This window comes from Gekko japonicus, unplaced genomic scaffold, assembly GCF_001447785.1.
Source record: "Gekko japonicus isolate JY-2015 unplaced genomic scaffold, Gekko_japonicus_V1.1 scaffold3844, whole genome shotgun sequence".
NCBI classification, from domain to species: Eukaryota; Metazoa; Chordata; class Lepidosauria; order Squamata; family Gekkonidae; genus Gekko; species Gekko japonicus.
In genome coordinates, this window is record NW_015169900.1 from 21,963 (window position 1) to 40,839 (window position 18,877).

At 49.0% G+C, this 18,877-nt stretch overlaps 2 protein-coding genes across 2 annotated transcripts in view; one reads left to right on the forward strand and one right to left on the reverse strand.

Moving 5' to 3' along the window:
* GTF2E1 (general transcription factor IIE subunit 1) overlaps positions 1-9,415 on the reverse strand; it is a gene marked incomplete at its 3' end in the record, with an annotated part of 29,045 nt that extends 19,630 nt beyond the window's left edge. The window contains exon 1 of the mRNA XM_015417493.1: positions 9,380-9,415. The remainder of the gene's footprint in view (positions 1-9,379) is intronic.
* A 202-nt stretch (positions 9,416-9,617) lies between these two features.
* RABL3 (RAB, member of RAS oncogene family-like 3) overlaps positions 9,618-18,877 on the forward strand; it is a 28,456-nt gene continuing 19,196 nt past the window's right edge. Inside the window, exons 1-3 of the mRNA XM_015417494.1 lie at positions 9,618-9,712; positions 12,431-12,522; positions 15,131-15,260. Coding sequence (XP_015272980.1) covers positions 9,667-9,712; positions 12,431-12,522; positions 15,131-15,260 — 268 coding nt within the window. The 5' untranslated portion in view covers positions 9,618-9,666. The remainder of the gene's footprint in view (positions 9,713-12,430; positions 12,523-15,130; positions 15,261-18,877) is intronic.

Here is an 18,877-nt window from a genome sequence, read left to right on the forward strand (position 1 = left end):
CCTCCTTTCCTCAGAGAAGAAGGACCCCTCACGGTAAGTGTCCAAGGGTCGTTTTCAAACAGAGGCTTGATGGCCATCTGACAGCAATGCTGATTCTGTGAACTCAGGCAGACCACGAGAAGGGAGAGCAGGGAGGGCTGCATCAGTGCTTAGTTCTCGTGGCCCTTTCTTACACACCCAGGGAAATGCTGATCGCCACTTTGGGGTCAGGAAGATATTGTTCTCCAGGCCAGTGTGGCCGGGGATCCTCGAAGGGTTCCCCCCCTCTTCTGGGCATAGAGCAGGGGTCACTGGGGGTGTGAGGTGGGGAGGTATTTGTGAATTTCCTGCAGTGTGCAGGGGGTTGGACTACATGAACCCGGAGGTCCCTTCCAACTCTATGATTCTACGGACCTCTCTTCTAGGAATCTGCTGCTCTAGTACTTTTCCACCGCCAGTCAGGTATGCAACGTGGAAATAAGAGCAGTGTCTTGGGCTGCAGGCTACTCAGCACGCGGGAGGGTGGAACAGACTGCTGTGGAAACTTCGCCCAGCTCCAGGGTCAGTGTGTCTTGTATTCCAAGGCTACTCGACCGTTTGCGGAGGCAGCTGCGAAGCTATCAGACTGATCTGGTGTTCTCTGGCACTGACGTGTCCTAGCCATTGGCCCTGCTGCACCGCTCTTTCTCCTTGGCAAGGGAGGACGACCCAAGCCCTTCGGAAGCAGACAAAGGTTGCTTAAGCTTCATCCTCGGGGCAATTCTGGTGTTAGCAACTGCTAAGCGATTTGGGATAGCGGGATGCAGACCCAGAGGGTTCTGCTGATAAGCCATTTATCTGCCCCGGCACTGTTAATACCGCTGACAGATCAGAGCTGCTTCTCTGGTCACCTGCGTAGCTTCTCTGAACGTTCAATCAGGCCAAGTTACAAAAGTCAGCTTTCCAAATAGATCTAAAGAAGGGGGACCTGCGATACTCGCAGGGGGGTATTCCCCGTGGCTCCCGGACTGCCAAGGCTTCTCCCTGTCGCCGCCGCCCACAACTGCAACAGTGGTGAGCCCTGTGCGGCTCCAAGCCACCAGGCTTCTCCCCCCCCCCCCCAGAGCAGCAATGGCCATGGCTCCTAGCCGCCAGCCCGCCAAGGCCTCTCGCCCCGCCCCCGCCAGCACCAATGGCGGTGATCCCTGTGCAGCTCTGCCACAGATCCCAGAAATAAGTGCATTCTCTGCGCATGCGCAGGGAATGCTCTTTTACTTTGGGGGGGTTTAAGTATCCCCCATATCATTTTTTAAACTTTTCAGATTTTTCTGCACACCTGGGGACTGCTCCAAGTGTGCAGGAAAATCTCTCTGCCCCCCCAAGTACCCCCGATGTGCAGATTTAGATATCCGCACGGAGGGGGCAACTTGACTATTAGATATATAAATTGCTCCAGGGGTCATTTTCTGTGGGAGCGCACAGGAGTGGAGCTCCGGCAGTAAGGAGCCCAGGGGGCAGGCACATGCAACAAGCCCCACTCCCTGCTCCCAACAGCCCTCAGTCGGGCCACGAGGAGCAAGAAGCAGCCAGGTAAGTTGCAGAGCCCCCCCACCCAGCCCACCTTCAGGTACAAGCTCTCCCAGGGGAGCCTGAGCAGTGGGTGTTGCCTTCTGACACATTTCTGGTGATGTCAGGGGGTGTGGCACATGGAAATAAGTTATGCTAATGAGCTCCTGTGCCTCTTTTTCTACAAAACAACCCATGGATTGCTCCCTTCTCTGCACGGTCCCCCTGCCCCCAATGAATTCCTGTGGTCTCTGAGGCTGGGGAAGGGCAGCTTTCCCAGAACAAAGGCGTAACATGGCATCATTCCAGCCATCTGCTGTGAACCTCCAAAGCTGGGAGAACTGGTATTCACGGTGCTACGCTGTGAGTTCTCTAGGAAGCAAATTCTATGGCTGCAACTGCCAAAGACCCAGACTGGACCAGGAAATCAAGGCCCCAAACCAACACCACTGGTGTCTCTCTTAAGTGCATTTAAAGCTATGGACACTGTTTCATTCATTCATTCATTCATTCATTCATTCATTCAGCTTCTCTATAGTCTATCTTTCTCACCAAGACCCAAGGGCTGCAGAGTATAGAATGTGGGGGGAAAGTTATCACGCTACATGAGGCATCCAATGAACAATGCAAAAGGACTAGGAATACAAATATCCAAAGACAATGTCAGCAACAATGAGAATGGCAAACCACCTAAGGCAGAAGTAAAAGAAAAGCCTGTATTATTACAGCATCAGAGACAATGAATTATGCAAGTCTACTTGCCTGTGAGCATTTCTGTTATACTACAGCTCATTTACGGTGGATTTTGATAAACGACTTGAAATTTTTCACTGTTAGGAGTATAATGAAATGACGGTCATCCGTCCCATTCCAATAATTAATGGTCCAATCCCGGTCTGACTTTTGTGCATCTAAGAAACTGATGGATTTTAAAGATGGCTGGCTGCAGAGGATCAGGTTGTCAAGATTCCAAATTTAGGTGTTAACAAGTGGGAGCTGGTCAAGGTAGAGGGAGTTTCTGTTGGCTACTGTAACTCTGCATGCAAGAGGATCTGGGAGGGAAAGGGTTAAGAGAATTCGCCCACTTGGGTACCCTGGGCAGTTGGCCCCGCCCTCTCATTAGATAGATGCTGAGCCTCTTTGGCCATTGCTGGCCTTCTCTTTTGTCTTATGTAGGACCTCTCATCTTCTCTCTCTTACCCTTTCTGGAGTTAACCTGTTCACAGTAAGTTAAATGTACCAACATGAATATGTCATTGTCAGATGTGCTTCTATTTTTTTTAAGTAAAATTTCTTTGTCTTGTGACCATTGGAGTGAGGCCATCATTGTAATTTGTTTGAACAGCATTTTCCCCTTAGCCGAGAAACGTGGAAAATCGGGGATAATGTGAAAAGGCTTCCGTGCTTCCAAGCACTGTTCCCTCTAAGCTGAGTTGGTGTGAGCTAGCACACAGGTTTTTAGCCTCCAGCTCACACATTTTTGTCTTAGCTCGGGAAGGACGGCTCCAGAGCAAACTAATTTATGCAGCAGCCAAATCGCTTGCTCACAACTTTAGTGCCAGTGGCTCACAAAGTAGAAGTTTTGCTCACAAGACTCCACAGCTTAGAGGGAGCATTGCTTCCAAGGCAAATGATATTTTCTTACGTTCAATCTAATAGTTTCTGCCAGCCCACTCTGGCTATGGTGAGCCAAGCTTGGATTGCAACTGGGTTAATTACTGTAACGCAGTCTAGATTGGGGCTATATTTGAACACTGTCTGGAAACTACAGCTGATTCAACATGTGGGAGTCGGGTTATTGTAGACAAGTGGATATAAGAGCTGTATCCCTCTAGTGTTGAAAGATCTGCACTGGCTGAGCGCCTGTTTCCAGTCATAATTCCAAGTGCTGCTTCTTAGCTCTAAGACCTTACATGACTTAGGGTGCTTGAAGGACTCCCTCCTCCGGACCTGTCCAATCCACCAGTTAAAATCCTTCTCGTCAGCCCTGTTTGGTGTCGTGGTTAGGAGCACAGACTCTAATCTGGGAGAACCAGGGTTGATTCCCACTGCCTCCACGTGCAGCTGCTGGTGTGCCCTTGGGTCAGTCACAAGTTCTCTCAAAGCTGTTCTCTCAAGGGCAGTTCTCGAGAGAGCTCCCTCAGCCCCACCTACCTCACAGGGTGTCTGTTGTGGGGAGGGGAAAGGAAAGGAGTAAGCCACTCTGAGACTCCTTCAGGCAGTGAAGGGCGGGGTGTAAATCCAATCTCTTCTTCTTCTCTCTCTGCCCCTCCACCTACAGAGCTGAGGCAGGTGGCATCTAGAAATAGGACTTTTCCAGCGATGGCACCTAACCTGTGGAATGCCCGCCTCCACAAGTCCCCCCTGGCACCTGCCTTATTTTCTTTTAGGCACCAAGCCAAAACATTTCTTTCTACCCAGGCTTTTAATTAAGGGGTTGGTCTGTTTAATGTTTTTTTTAATTGTTTTATAAAAATCATTTAAAACTGCTCAACATTCTGTGCTGTGTTTATGCCCTTTTGGGGATTTTTTACCTGTTGGTTCATTGTAGCATATAATTTTTCTACATTAAATACATAACTAATGTTTTCTGGTTGTTCTAGTATATCAGAGTTTGGAACAGCTCTTACACGTGTTTCAGGCTTGAATGCTCTCCTCCCCCTCTCCACCCCTGCCCCAAGATCTGATCAACAGTTAGGAAACAGCCAGTCCATATGCAAAAGAACCTCCTCAGGAAAGCTCCTGAGGAGCATGTTCACAAATAATGACTTAGCCCTACCCCACCTTTCTGAGTAGATATAAATTACCTGCCTACCCTTTTTCTTCTCACCTTGACTGAGAGAGTACTCCATCTTTCTCTGTTATACCTCTGAGGATGCCAGTCACAGCTGCTGGCGAAACGTCAGGTCCTACAATGCCAAGACCAGGGCCACACAGCCCGGAAAATCTACAACAGCTAATGAACTCCAGCTGTGAAAGCCTTCGACAACATTGTTAGGAAAGACTTCCTCAAAAGAGTTGTATGTACTAAAGCTGTCCCAGTAAAACCCGACTTTGCCTGGAACACTCCCCTGTGCTTCCTCGGGTCTCTGAAAACCTTACAGAAACCAACTACTGACTGATCCTGCTCTTCCCCCAACATGCACAGAGAGTTCAGAAGAGGGGCAGGCCCCATACGTGATTCCGTGTTGACTTTCAGAAGCACGTAGAATGCCTGGTCAGATAAGGGAAGAGGATGATTGCCAGAACAGTGAAGGGTCACTCGCAATGGCAATGAAATTTCTGGCCCCTTGACTAGGAGCGATTCATCAGACGAGAGAACCCCTAATCGTACCAGCTGACATTGTAATTAATTGTCATCACTTGGAAAACTGAAACTGGCTGGAGACTCAAAAGCCCTCCTAAGTGCAGAACAGGAAAGTGTGTGGTACGCGACTCACAATTTTACATGGGGTTGTGGGCAATGTTCCCTCTAAGCTGTGGAGTCTTGTGAGCAAAAATCCTACTTTGTGAGCTACTGGCATTAAAGTTGTGAGCAAGTGATTTGGCCACTGCATCAATTAGTTTGCTCTGGAGCCATCCTTCCTGAGCTAAGACAAAAATCTGTGAGCTGGAGGCTAAAAACTGTGAGCTAGCTCACACTAACTCAGCTTAGAGGGAACACTGGTTGTGGGCAATGCTCCCTGTAAGCTGTGGAGTCTTGTGAGCAAAAATTCTACTTTGTGAGCTACCGGCATGAAAGTTGTGAGCGAGCGATTTGGCTACTGCATAAATTTGTTTGCTCTGGAGCCCTCCTTCCTGAACTGAAACAAAAATGTGCAAGCCGGAGGCTAAAAAAACTGTGAGCTAGCTCACACTAACTCAGCTTAGAGGGAACACTGGTTGTGGGTCTGCTGTGGGGAGGACTGTTTTACAGCAGAACTTTTGCAGGTATTGCCCTTAGCATCTTACACTACAGGCCCATTTTATACTCACGGGCGTCTGCTTCTGCACACCACCCAAGGAGGATGAATGTCAGTGAAGTTACCAGGCACTTTCCATAATTCCCAGAAAACTCTCACCAAGAATGTCTCTGCTCTGATAACTCCCTCCTACCTTAACTGGGCTCCAAAAAATCAACATATGAAAGGGTTTGGTTGGACTACCAGCAGTGGAAGACCCACCACAGCAGTTTGGAAGCTGTTTCAAACCTTGGTGATGCACCTGGCAGTGTCACAAACCAATGAACACAAACAGACTATCCAAAATGGTTCCTCTTATGAAACCAACCAGCAACAGTTTCAAGAAAGGATAAAAGGAGCGCTCCTTCACAAAATGAGCTGCTGTCACGTGAAACTCACTAACACAAGATGTGGCCGCCTGGAAGGATTACTGAAAGGGAGTTGGACAGATTTATGGATGACAGGTCCATCACAGACTAACAGCCATGATAGCTGCCTCCAAGTTCTGAAGAACGATAATGACTGCTGGCAGATGTTGGGGAGAAGGGGAGGGGTTTCGCCTAGAGGCCATGATTGTGAAATTCCTTGTAGCAAACAGGCTACTGGACTGGGTGAGCCAGTCATCTCAACCATTATGGATGCTCTTATGTTTTTAAAACGCAAGAGGTGCAGCTACATTCAAAAGAACATAAGAGAAGCCAATGCTGGATCAGGCCAATGGCCCATCTAGTCCAACAATCTGTCACACAGTGGCCAAAAATACCAGGTACCATCAGGAGGTCCACCAGTAGGGTCAGAACTCCAGAAGCCCCCCCACTGTTGCCCCCCCCAAGCACCAAGAAGACAGAGGATCCCTTGCCCCAGACCGAGAGTTCCTATCTATACCTTGTGGCTAATAGCCACTGATGGACCTCTGCTCCATATACTTATCCAATTCCCTCTTGAAGCCGTCCATGCTTGTAGCCGCCGCCACCTCCTGTGGCAGTGAATTCCATGTGTTAATCACTCTTTGGGTGAAGAAGTCCTTCCTTTTATCCGTTCTAACCCGACCGCTCAGCAATTTCATGGAGTGCCCACGAGTTCTTGTATTGTGAGAAAGGGAGAAAAGTGCTTCTTTCTCCACCTGCTCTATCCCACGCATAATCTTATATACCTCGATCATGTCACCCCTCAGTCGTCGTTTCTCCAAGCTAAGGAGCCCCAAGCGCTTTAACCTTTCTTCAATCAAACATATTCACATATCCACATATTCCTACACACATCTTAAGTCGGGCACCAGGGGACAACTTCCAGACCCAAAGGGAGATGCAAATCAGAGGAACTCGACCCGCCTTGCTTTCCCACCCCAGCTCTCTTCCACTTCCGTAGCTGAGTCTGGGTTGTGGGGAGTGTTCCAATTCCCACACAGCCCTTTCCACTTGGAGGTCAGTCACAAGAATCCTGTTCACAAGTTACACAGAACGCATGTAGGATCTGTGCCGCACGGGGCTGCCAGCCTCCAGGTGGTCAAAAAAAGTATACACACCATGAAGAATGATGAAATCGCAAGTTATATAAGCAACTAAATTTATGTAATGCAATCAATATCTCAGTTTCTACGTACCAAAAACTCAACAGACTTTAAGTGTCCCTCATAAACAGTTGATACAGTCACGTTCATTCATTCAACAGGTGAACTCCATGTATTCTAACCATCAAGTTGACCTTGCTGTGATTTGACCTTGTTGAAAACTGGAAGCATCAGAGGTCGTCAGCCGGCTTGTCTTCCATTGGGTGCTTCCACAAGGCTCACAAACACTGACTCCAACAGGCCAGCTGAAATGCCTGTTTCGCCAATTTCTTCATGGGAAATTGTGAAATGCAAGCCTCAAAGATTCACCCAATTAAGGGTGGGCAGTCGGTCCCAGGTTTCCAAAACAGCAATAACTGCCAAAACTTTTTTTGTCAGGGCACCGCCCACCCTTTATCAGGGACGCTTAAAGATTGAATTTTTGGGACATAGAAATTGAGATATTTATTGCATCACATAAATTTAGTTATTTATATACATTGCATTTTTTATTTATTTATTTATACTTTCGATTTATATTCCACCCTCCCCGTATGGGCAGGCTCACAGCAGCTTACAAGTTAAAATATAACAGAATAAAAACAATAAAACATAGATGCATCAACAGAGCAATAATCTAAAATTCAGACAAGCAATCAAGTTTGTAAATAAAGTGCTGTTGCATATAGATGGGAGTAGCCTCTCCAAGGCTATGTTAGATGGTAGAGAGTGCACTGTGGCCATATCTGTGTCATTTGCTGTTCTTGTTGCTTTCAACATGAGGGCCTTTACTGTTCAGTCGCTAGCAGTTCAGGTGTTGTCCACGTGTTGGTGCTAATGGCAGCTCCTAATTGAAAGCCTGGTGGAAGAGCTCCATGTTATGTCTTCTGGAAGCTCATTCCACCAGTATGGAGCCACTACTGAAAAGGCCCTATCCCTAGTCGAGGCCAATTTGGCGTCTTTCAGACCAGGGAGAGTCAGGAGATTCTGCGACCCTGACCTCACTGCTCTCTGCGGAACATATGGGGAAAGGCGATCCCTCAGGTAGGCAGGCTCCCGACCATATAGGGCTTTAAAGGTCAAAACCAGCACCTTTAATTCATCATTCTTCACGTGCATATACTTAGTTTGACAACCTATCCCGTGATCTCTCTACCTTTGTAGTCTGCAGGTGGTGGCTGGAGATCTCCTGGGATTACAACTGATTTCCAGGCAACAGAGACCAATTCCACTGGGGAAAATGGATGCTTTGGAAGGTGGACTCTGTGGCATCATACCTCACCTCCCAGGTTCCACCTCCAAAATCTCCAGATATTTCCCAACCCAGAGCTGGTAACCCTAGGCATGCATGTGATTTTCCTTCATACATGAAGACAGATCAAGATGGGTCGCCATGTAAGTCCGTCTGTAGCAATATAAAAGAGCAAGAGTCCAGTAGCAATTTGGAGACTAACAAAATATGTGGCAGGGTAGGAGCTTTCGTGAGTCACTGCTCACTTCTTCAGATACCTGTATCTGAAGAAGTGAGCAGTGACTCACAAAAGCTCCTCCCCTGCCACAAATGCTGTTAGTCTTGAAGGCCTTACTGGGCTCTTGCTCTTTTCTGCTGCGACAGAAAGACTAACACGGCTACCCATCTTGATCTCTCTACATGGGAGGCACCACATTCAGCCGTACAGAATGGAAATCCATCAGCCTCATGATACAAGGACAGATGGACTTTCATTCTAGCTGTACCTGAGGAAGCGAGCAGTGACTCACAAAAACTCCTACCCTGCCACATATTCTGTTAGTCTTTAAGGTGCTACTGGACTCTTGCTCTTTAATACTGCTTCCTACATGTGTTAAGCAGTTCTCATGTTACGTTCGACACGGCTCAAAAGTGTGATCTAACCTGTACCTTTGCCCAGGCGCTGGTACCCAGTTTCATTTGTCAAGCAAACACGTGTTGGTAAGTGTGGGCCTCTGAACGTAAGAAAAGAGCCAATACGTGTTTGCTTTACAGGTAGGTGCGTTTCTAGCAACCCGTGAACAGGGTGTTCCTCCTCCTCAAGTGAGCAGAGCAGACACTTGACTCAGCCAAGGCGGCCCTCTGAAGCCGAGCTCTTTCCGGGAGAGTGAATCCGCCTGAGCCATCAACCCGCAGGCGCCCATGGGCAGGTGACTGTTCTTCTCTGTACGTAGAAAGCTAGCTACGCAGCCTCGCCTGTGGAGCTGCTGGGCACGGCGGCGGGTCCGATCTCGACCAAATCGGCCTGGCCCGCTGAGGAGAAGCGGACCGGGGGAGGGGGAGCCTATCGAGCGAGCGAGCGAGCGAGCTCCGCTCCCCCTCGCTGCAGCCGCAAACCGACACCACATGACTGACCTGCGAGACACTCCGCTCCACTCTTCCGCCGATGGGGCCGGCTCCGCAGATATGCGTCACGGCAGCGTCCGTGTGTCGTCGTCGTCATCATCACGCGACGCTCTGCTTACGCACGCCGCGCCGGGGCGGAGAAGCGGTCGGCTGTTGGTTCCTCCCCGCTTCCCCCAGCGGCCAATCGATGGGCGGCTTGGGCGGCGAGCGACGTGACTGTCAGCCAACGGTCGTGGAGGAAAGGGCTACACGGGGAGGAAGAGGCGCTGGTTGCTCGGCTGCTCGGTGACGGGGAAATGGCTGCCCTGGAAAGGGTGAAGGTGCTGGTGTTGGGAGATTCGGGTGAGCGCTTCCTCCGAGCGGCTGCGTGGCCACGGCCCGAAGGGGAGCCGAGGTCTGAACTGCGCATGCGAGAGAAGGAAGTGGTAGAGCCCTGCCCTGATGGGGGAGGGTAAGAGGGGACTGTACCACTACCCAGGCTCCGAATACCAAAGATTCCCCTGGGAGCTAGCGCCGCTGAGAGTCAGCTGACTGCACTAGGCTGTCTCTTTCTGCTGTGCTAGTTGCTTGTTCAACTTGTTAAGCCGCCCTTCCTTGCAAGCAGGGCTCAGGGCGGCTTACATCAAAACCAACACAATGAAGATTCATTAAATAACATTTAAAAACTACCAAAAAACGATATATTAAAGTTGATGGTGGGTTTTTGTTTTTAGTTTGAAGGAGCACATGAGTATCTATTTTAATGCATTTATTTCATATAGAAGACCCCTGTAGGCCAGAGTTTTCCAGTGAGTTAACAGGCATCCCTGCTTTTAGGTGCAACAGTACAAATAGCTAATCTTCAGGAAAGCAAATATACACCTGTCATAAATATTTGTTAAGATTTGATGTGGGCATTTTAATAGTGGGCAAAGTGAACTGTGCACAAAATTGATCTATATAAGTAACTGTGTAGAAGAACAGATTCCTTTATATCATTTGTTTCCTCAAATAAGATTCTGGTTCAAAGCGCTGAAAGACTGATAGTATACCCCTAAGCAGAGATACACCGTTCTAATAATTATTATCATACAAAAAATCTGATCCTTGGAGATGCCAGGGATTGAACCTGTCACCTTCTGGATGCCAAGCAGATGCTCTGCCACTGAGCCATGGCCCCTCTCCCTCCTTGAGCTTCTTGAGTGTTGTGTGACTGCGAAAGTCACCACCTGCAAGAATAGGTGTAGCCGAGATACAATTCTGGGTATAAGCTTTCCTGTGCATGCACACTTGTGGATGCACACAAACGCTTATACCCAGAATTAAATTTTGTTGGTCTTAAAGGTGCCGCTGGACTCAGATTTCGTTCTAATCCTAAACGGAGTTATTCTCTTCCAAGGCCACTGAACTCAATGGGCTTAGGAGGGATCAACTCTGCTCAGGAGGGCACCGACTATGCATTAGCCTACCTGAAAAGTACGTACATTTTGTTCTAATAGCCAGTTTGGTGTCATGGTTAAGAGCGGCGGACTCTAATCTGGAGAACCGGGTTTGATTCCCCACTTCTCCTCAAGAAGCCAGCTGGGTGACCTTGGGCCAGTCACAGTTCTCTCAGAGCTGTTCTCTCAAGAGAAGTTCTCTCAAGAGAGCTCTCTCAGCTCCACCTACCTCACAGGGTGTCTGTTGTGGGGAGGGGAAGGGAGAGGATTTTGTAAGCCGCTCTGAGACTCCTTCGGGTAGTGAAAGGCGAGGTATAAATCCAATCTCTTCTTCTTTGCAACACCCCCCCCTGCACTTTCAGACTAGGATATAAGGGCTTAGGGATCTCCATCAATGTTCCCTCTAAGCTGTGGGGTCTTGTGAGCAAAAATTCTACTTTGTGAGCTGCTGGCATTAAAGTTGTGAGCGAGTGATTTGGTTACTGCATAAATTAGTTTGCTCTGGAGCCATCCTTCCTGAGTGAAGTCAAAAATGTGTGAGCTGGAGGCTAAAAAACTGTGAGCTAGCTCACACTAACTCAGCTTAGAGGGAACACTGATCTCCATTCGTACTTACTCTAGAAAGCTCATACTCTGAAAATCTTGTTGGTCTCTAAAGTGCTACTGGACTGAAATCTCGCTCTTCTACAGCATGGCAACACAGCTACCCACCCAAAACCCAGGGGTTTTGAATTGTTCCTGTGCGTCAATGTATGGTTACCTGAATTTATGCATACCATAGATCCCGGTGGTCAGCCGTGTTGGTCTGAAGCAGTAGAAGAAATTTAGAGCCAAGCGGCACCTTTAGGACCAACATAGGTTTATTCAAGGTATGAGCTTCCGTGTGCATGCATTCTACCTTCCACTCCAGTGTATCTGAAGAAGTGTGCCGTGCACACGAAAGTTCATACCTTGAATAAAGCTTTGTTGGTCTTCAAGGTGCCCCGCTGGATTCTTGTGTATGCCATATTAAGTATATTATGGTGGGATAGAACTGGAATTTGCTAGCACTTTAACACTTCACTTGATTTTAGTATTGTTTTTATATTGTTGTATTATTTTATTAGGAACTGTATTTGTGTAACTGTATGAACTGTGTTTTATGTGTTATGGGAGTTTTTACCCTGTTGTGAGCCGCCCTGAGCCAGCCTAGGCTGGATGGTCGGGATAAAAATCAATAAAATAAAAATGAAATAAATTTACTGAATGTTTGGATATATTTTAATGTACCCATCAATGGTTGTTGATTGAATAGTTATAGTATTTTTGGGTCAATTTATCTTGTGAATTTTAAATGTAGGTATTTAACGTGCAATATGTTTGGACCTAAGATGGTTTGATGTTTTCATATTTCTTTTCAGCCTGTTGGACCCGTCTGTTTAATGGTTGCTCTCCTTTAGCTTTGATTTGTTGCTGGGAATGTGATGGCCTTTGGCTAATAAACATTATTTGACTTTGACTTAGAGTATAGTATCTGCTAAACCACTACTAAACCATCTACTAAATCCCTCCCTAGCTCTAACCTCACATTCAACTTGAAATAGTGTTAAAGGCAATGATCCTTGCATTCTTACTATGAATTCTTCCTGCTTTGTAATTTTAGGTGCAGGGAAGTCATCGCTGGTTCACCTGCTCTGTCACAACCAGATGTTGGGAAACCCGTCTTGGACAGTGGGCTGCTCCGTAGACGTACGAGTAGGTGACCCATTTAACTCGTAGCCGCCTTGATGCACTGTGTGTTTCATAGAACACGAGAAGCAAGCTGTGTAATTTAACCGGAGCCAAAACCCTGAAGCCAAATTGGGAAAGTAAAAACCAAACAAACCACAATTAAGGTGGAAAGAAGACTTGGACTCGTGAAGCTGAATCGGACCCTTGGTCCATCACAGTCAGTATCGTCTACTCACACTGGCAGTGGCTGTCCGGGCTCTCAGGTGGAGGTCTTTCACATCACCTGCTACCCTGGCCCTTTTACTTGGCGATGCCAGGGATTGAACCTGGGACCTCCTGCATGCCAAGCAGAGGTCTTTCCACTGAGCCACAGCCCTTCCCCAGGGGCCAAGTATCGTTATTGGATAAATGTAGTCACTGCTCAGTTTCCGAACAATTTCTTTGCACAAAAGCTGAGAAGTGTGGGGTAGTAGACTGTAGGGGTGGCCAAACTGTGGCTCTCTCACACATATTGTGTGGCTCCCGGCAGGGCAGCTGGGCAAGCGAACCCCGATCGGTCTTCCCTTCCCCAGCCAGTTCCCCTTCCTGGGTAGGCTTGAGGCAGGGGGGAGCAGAGAAAGAAAGTAACTTCAGCTTGAAATGCGTTCTCAAAGCCCCCCCCCCCAGCCTACAAATATCATTGGACAAATAAATATCAGTATCTCTTCTTATCCCTTTTGTTTTTATTTTTGGCAGTCTCGTTTAATGTTAACGAAAAGCAAATTTGCATATTTTCCAATAAAAACATGCCTGTGATATTGGTTCACGTCATGCGGCTCTCAAACATCTGATGTTTATTCTATGTGGCTCTCACGTTAATCGAGTCTGGCCACCCCTGGTCTAACCACTTCTTAGATTGTTTCGGCGATTAGCCGGGTCGGTCTGCGGTCGAACAGCTAGATTCCGGGTCCAGTAGAGTCTTTGAGACCAACAAATTTTCAATGTATGTCCTTTTTCCCATGAAGCTCCTGGGGACGGGGGCCTTTGATTTGCTTGTGGCACGTGGCACCGTGCCAGATTCTGCCCCAGACCAGCCTCATCGTTGGATAAGGACTCCTCGGGAGTAGGAGACTCCATGAGAGGAGAGGATTCCCAATGATTCCTGTTATACTCCAGGCTTCTTGCACGCTTAGGACCTCCAAGAGAAGACTGCCTACCTTCTCTGAGACAACCATCTCCTATTCAAGCTTTGAGAGGATCAGCCCCCCCCCCAATTCATTTCTGCCTCCCACCATCAGTCTTCCCTGGGAGCAAGGCAGGCCCGTAGCCAGGAATGTTTAAGTCGGGGGGCATTTAGATTTCTTAGGGGGCCTTGGCTGATTGAATTAAAGGTAATTTAAAGTCAATTAACTTACGCTGAAGTGAATTGACTTACCTCTGTGCCCTTGCCAGCCTGGGAGGCTGTGGGTTAGAGAAAGACATGCAAGAAAGTGGGGCACAGGAACCCCCCATGGGATCCCAGGCACTCGGGGGATCCTTTACGGGGGAAAGAGACTTTCTGGAGGAAATAGACGCTGTCTGGCTCCGTGCAGCGACTGTAGCCGGCCCTTCGTGCCAAACAGCTGCACGGGAACATCCGGCTCCTTCCCCGCACCCACCACCACTCGGGGGCCCTGGGCTGGATGGGGAGTCGTGGGGCCTCGCCAATAAGTGGGGGGGCCTAGCCCCGAGATGCCCCACTGTAGCTACGGGCCTGGAGCAAGGGAGTCAGCGCTAGTCTGGGGCATGCGGAAGAGAGCGCATTTAGTACCCCAGGGCCTTCCCTGCTCTAGCTGACCACGGGAGGAAGATGCCCCTCCTTTAAGTCCTGGCGGGATTGGGGACCTAACTCTCCCTGCGGGAAAGAAGGGATGAGACAAGAGACTTCCTTCTAACTCTTCAGCTGGGTCTTCAGCTGAGTTCTCCAACCCAGCTTGTCCCGGACAGCTCCCAGCCTTCTAGCTCCATCTCCCACACCAGGGGTCCCCAGCCTTTCTTAATCCCATAGGCACCTTTGTAATTTTGGAAGGAGGTGGTGAGCATTGCCCCCAAATGGCTGCCACAGGGGGTGGAGCCAAACCAGAATGGCTGCCTCAGGAGGTGGAGCAAAATGGAATACTTCCCTCCTCACCACCTCCCAGGAAGGAAAAAATCTTGGGGGGGGGGGGAATGGAACCATGCGCTGACTTAAGGAAAGCCCAGATGCTTACCTGTCCTGCTCATCCTGCAGTGGAAAGCCCTTTCATTTGAATGAGGACAGCCAATAACAAGCCCTGCCTCACAATGGCCCCGCCCACTTTCTGAGAAGCTTGGTGGGCACCAAGAGAAGTACTGGCCGTCGCCCTGGTGCCCACAGGCATCATGTTGGGGAACTTTGTCCTACACTGAGGGTCAGCTCCAGCCCAGCCTGATCAGAGCAGTCTTCCAGAGCAGTCTTTCCCCCGGCTGCCTGGTTAGAGGACGGGACACGGTAGCCGTGTTACCTAGTGCCCTGTACATTGACAGCGTTATGTGAATTACACATGAAGGGACTGCCATGCAAAAGAACCTGGGTTCACATTGCAACATTTTGCTTTTTAAGTCTCAAGTCACGTTTTTACATTCTGTCTGTCAGATCCACGACTACAAAGAAGGAACTCCAGAAGAGAAGACCTATTACGTTGAGCTATGGGATGTCGGCGGCTCAGTGGGCAGTGCCAGCAGCGTGAAAAGCACTCGGGTGGTGTTCTACAATTCAGTCAACGGTAAGGAAGGCTCTCCCACCTCCTCTTTCAGTATTACAGTTGTATGGGGTTGGCAGGCGTTGCCCTGTTTGCTGCTGCACCGTGGATCATCCTGTGTTGGAGAGGGGAGGGGCTATATGGCACCCAACCATACTCCCCTCTAAGCTGCGCTGGGGGTTGCTGGTGCACAGAATGTTAGCAGGCAGTGCAGGGATTACTGCTTCAGCCCACGAGGCATTTTCCCCTCCATTGGAAGGAATGGAGGATGGGGGCACCTCCTTCTGGGGCCCATAGAATTGGACCCTCTGATCCAATCTTTTGAAACTTCGGGGGGGGGCAGGGGTTGAGGAGAGGCACCAGCAGCTATGCTGCAAATTGGTGCCTCTACCTCAAACAACAGCCCCCCCAAGCCCCAGAGACCCCTGGATCGATTCTCCATTACAGCCTATGGTCAGCCCCCGCCCCCATACAACGATATTGGCAACGTATCCCCCTCCGCTGCCGCATAAACCCCGTTTCTCCAGCTATCGTTGCATAAATTATCTCCCGCTTGTCTTTCATCTCTGCTGTCTCTGAATCCTTTCCAACTGTAAATGTCACAGGAAAGAACAGGCTGTAGTAGTTGCTGGAATCAGTGCGGCTTTGCCTGCAGTGCGAAAGCCGGTGCGCGGCGCAGTCTGGAAACAGCCTCTGTGCCCTTAATGAACAGACCCTGGAAATACATGCTGAATGCCACTGCCGGGTTGGCCGTGGGTGCTAGAGATTGCTTCTTGGATCCAGCGGTAGTTGCAAGTGAACAGAGCTCACGGATCTTGCCCCCTTTCCCTTAGCAGCCCCCGAAGGTGTCTTACCAAACGTGGAGAAATCTTGAGTCGCTGTAAAGAGAGAGAACTCGTAAAACGTGAACCAAAACTAGCAGGCAAAAAATGTCTACCTCAGTAATTAATTACCAATTTAAAAACCTTGCAAATAAAATGGTTGAAGGAAGTTTTATTCCTGTGTTGTTGTTTTAAAAGAGTAGTTTTGTTTTTTTGTTTTGTGTTTCTTCACAATGTAAGTTATCCAGAGATGCCCGGTCAGGGAAACATGGCTTGCCCTTGGCAGTTCCGGCTCTGGATCAGCAGTCTCCAAGCCATGGTCCAGGCATCGGGAGGTGCCACCGGCTTTGTCCCCCCATCCGGCTTCCTGATTCCCCCTCCCCTTTTTCCTGGTGTGTTCGCTTTGGGACTGAGTGTGGCTTGAGCTAGTTGGGATCACCTGAAGCTATGGTTTGCAGAGAGGTTGCAAGCTCTGGTTTTAGGAAACCCTGGTTCCTTCATACCAAGGTAGCCCAACATTCAAATCAGGCTTCTTATCAAAACTATGGTCCCCACCCCTACTCCTGGCAATTAGGTTTTATTTGATAGGGTTTTGTGAAGTTTTGCTTAGTGCAAGGATCCCCAACATGGTGCCCGTGGGCGTCATGGAACCCCAAGTCCATAGCCAGGATTTTGTGGCTTGTGGGGCAAATTTTTTTGTGATGGGGCTGAAGTTCTCAGTGCAGAACGAAAAGCCATTTAGCCAATAGAAAGCTGTGACCAGGATAGAGCTCTAAATTGCAATCTGTTGACCACTTTAGATGACAGTTCTCAGCTGCTGCAAGTTAATCACTTCTGCCAGCTTAAGCAACAATTCTGAGAACAAGCCGGCAGGTGGGGGTGATGACTTCTAGAGTCAAGAAAGCTAACACTTAGGCAGAAAAACTCTCTAAAAGGAGACCCGTTTCTTGACACAGAGTTAGATGGGATCCTAGAGGTCACCTATTCCAACCCCCTTGCTCAGTGCGGGAATTAGTCAACCACAGCACCCCACTCTGCTTAAAGGAGCGCACCCCTTTTAAAAAATGTTTAAGAATAATTGAAAAAAAGCATTTACAGGAGAAATTCTTGTGGGGCTGCACGTTTAAGAAAGGGGGCAGAGCCCCCCAAAAGCCCCACCATCGCCACGAGCCTGTGGCACCCGCTGACCGGGCCTGTGGCACCCACTGACACCTTTTCTGGTGCCCACCAGGTGTTTTTAAAAGGTAGCCGTGGCCAAGTGGGTCTTTTGTTCGGCAAGGCTTCTGGGTAACTATTGGAGATCTGATGGGCTGTGCAGGTCTTTATAAACATTGCTTTGGCAGCAGCTTCCACCACAGCACAAGACTCTTCACTCTGTGACTGAAGGGAAGCTGAGGCAGCCATTGAGTGGCTGACTGTGCCATTGTATAGCAGCCATTTTGTGTCTACGCCCACCATACGGTGTCAGAATTCCAAGGGTTCTGCAGGCTCAAAAAGGTTGGGAACCCACGGCTTAGTGTGTTGAGTTTGAACTCTAACTTTGCTCCTCCGGCTTTCCCTTCTCACAGCTGAATGTTCACAGCAGCTCCGCTCTCCTGCTGCCTTTTCAATACATCCTGTCATTGGCTGTGGTCACACTGGCGGCTTGGCGCCCAGAGCCGTCCTGAGCCGGCCTTCGTGGGGAGGGCGGAATATAAATCAAATGAATAAAATAAAATAAAAATACGGTGCCGCCTCGAATTGAACCAGTTGAAAGTGTTGCGGGGCATATCGGCCACACAGCGCACCCTGTTGTGGGTTACCCACGGAGACATCCCGTGACAAAGTATCTGCATTATTGCAGCACCTCAGCCACAGAGCACACTGCCCAAAAATTTCAAAATTCATGCCCGCGCATAAGTGCGCATGTGTGTGCCTATGTGCACATGCGCTCATGTGGATGAGCGTGCATGCGCATATAGGCAATTAAAAAGAAAAACCTCCCTAGCAGCAGAATGGATCTGCAGGTTCAGACTGTGCATGCTCCCCCATTTCAGAGATCCAGCCATGTGCAATGACTGCGCAGGGAACCGAAAACACCACTTGTGATGTGGTGCCTTTTTAACCCGGCTCCAAGTCATTCCATGACAGTATAAGTATGGCTGGGAAATGTCTGACAGATGTGGCTGTCTGACTGTGCCCATTTGATCCGGAGGGGAGGAGTGGCTGTGTCGATGGGCCACACTGCCCGTGTGATCACAGCCATCGTTTGCCGTGACTGTCATACTTAGCCATTGTGACTCAAAGTGGCTCATTTTGATATTGACCCTCTCCTCCCCCGAATACCCAAGTACCGTTCAGTTGGCTATTGTGGCTTCATAAAGCATCCACTGGTAAAAAGTTGGTCAGACTTTCCAGATGTTGCTTTGAAGGGATACTCCACTTCTTGCATCTGGGCCTTCTCCCCAACCTGCCGTCTTATTAGGTTAACCCGCAGCTCACCTGATTTGACGGCTGAAGTCCTGGAACGCTTTTGTAGTCTCTTAGGCTTGACTTGGGGTTCCGTTCAATCCAGTTGTCCCTTCTTGTGTTTCTTACTCATTCAAGTACAGAATGCTGCAGCCAAGATGTCGACTAGAGTGGCTTGCAGGGAGCTGATCACTTGATTCCTGTTCCGTCTACATTACAACATAAGTGAAGCCCTGTTGGATCGGGCCAGTGGCCCATCCAGTCCAACACTCTGTGTCGCACAGTGGCCAAAACCCAGGTGCCACCAGGAGGCCCAGCAATGGGGCCAGAACTCCAGAAGCCCTCCCACTGTGCCCCCTTAAGCACCAAGAA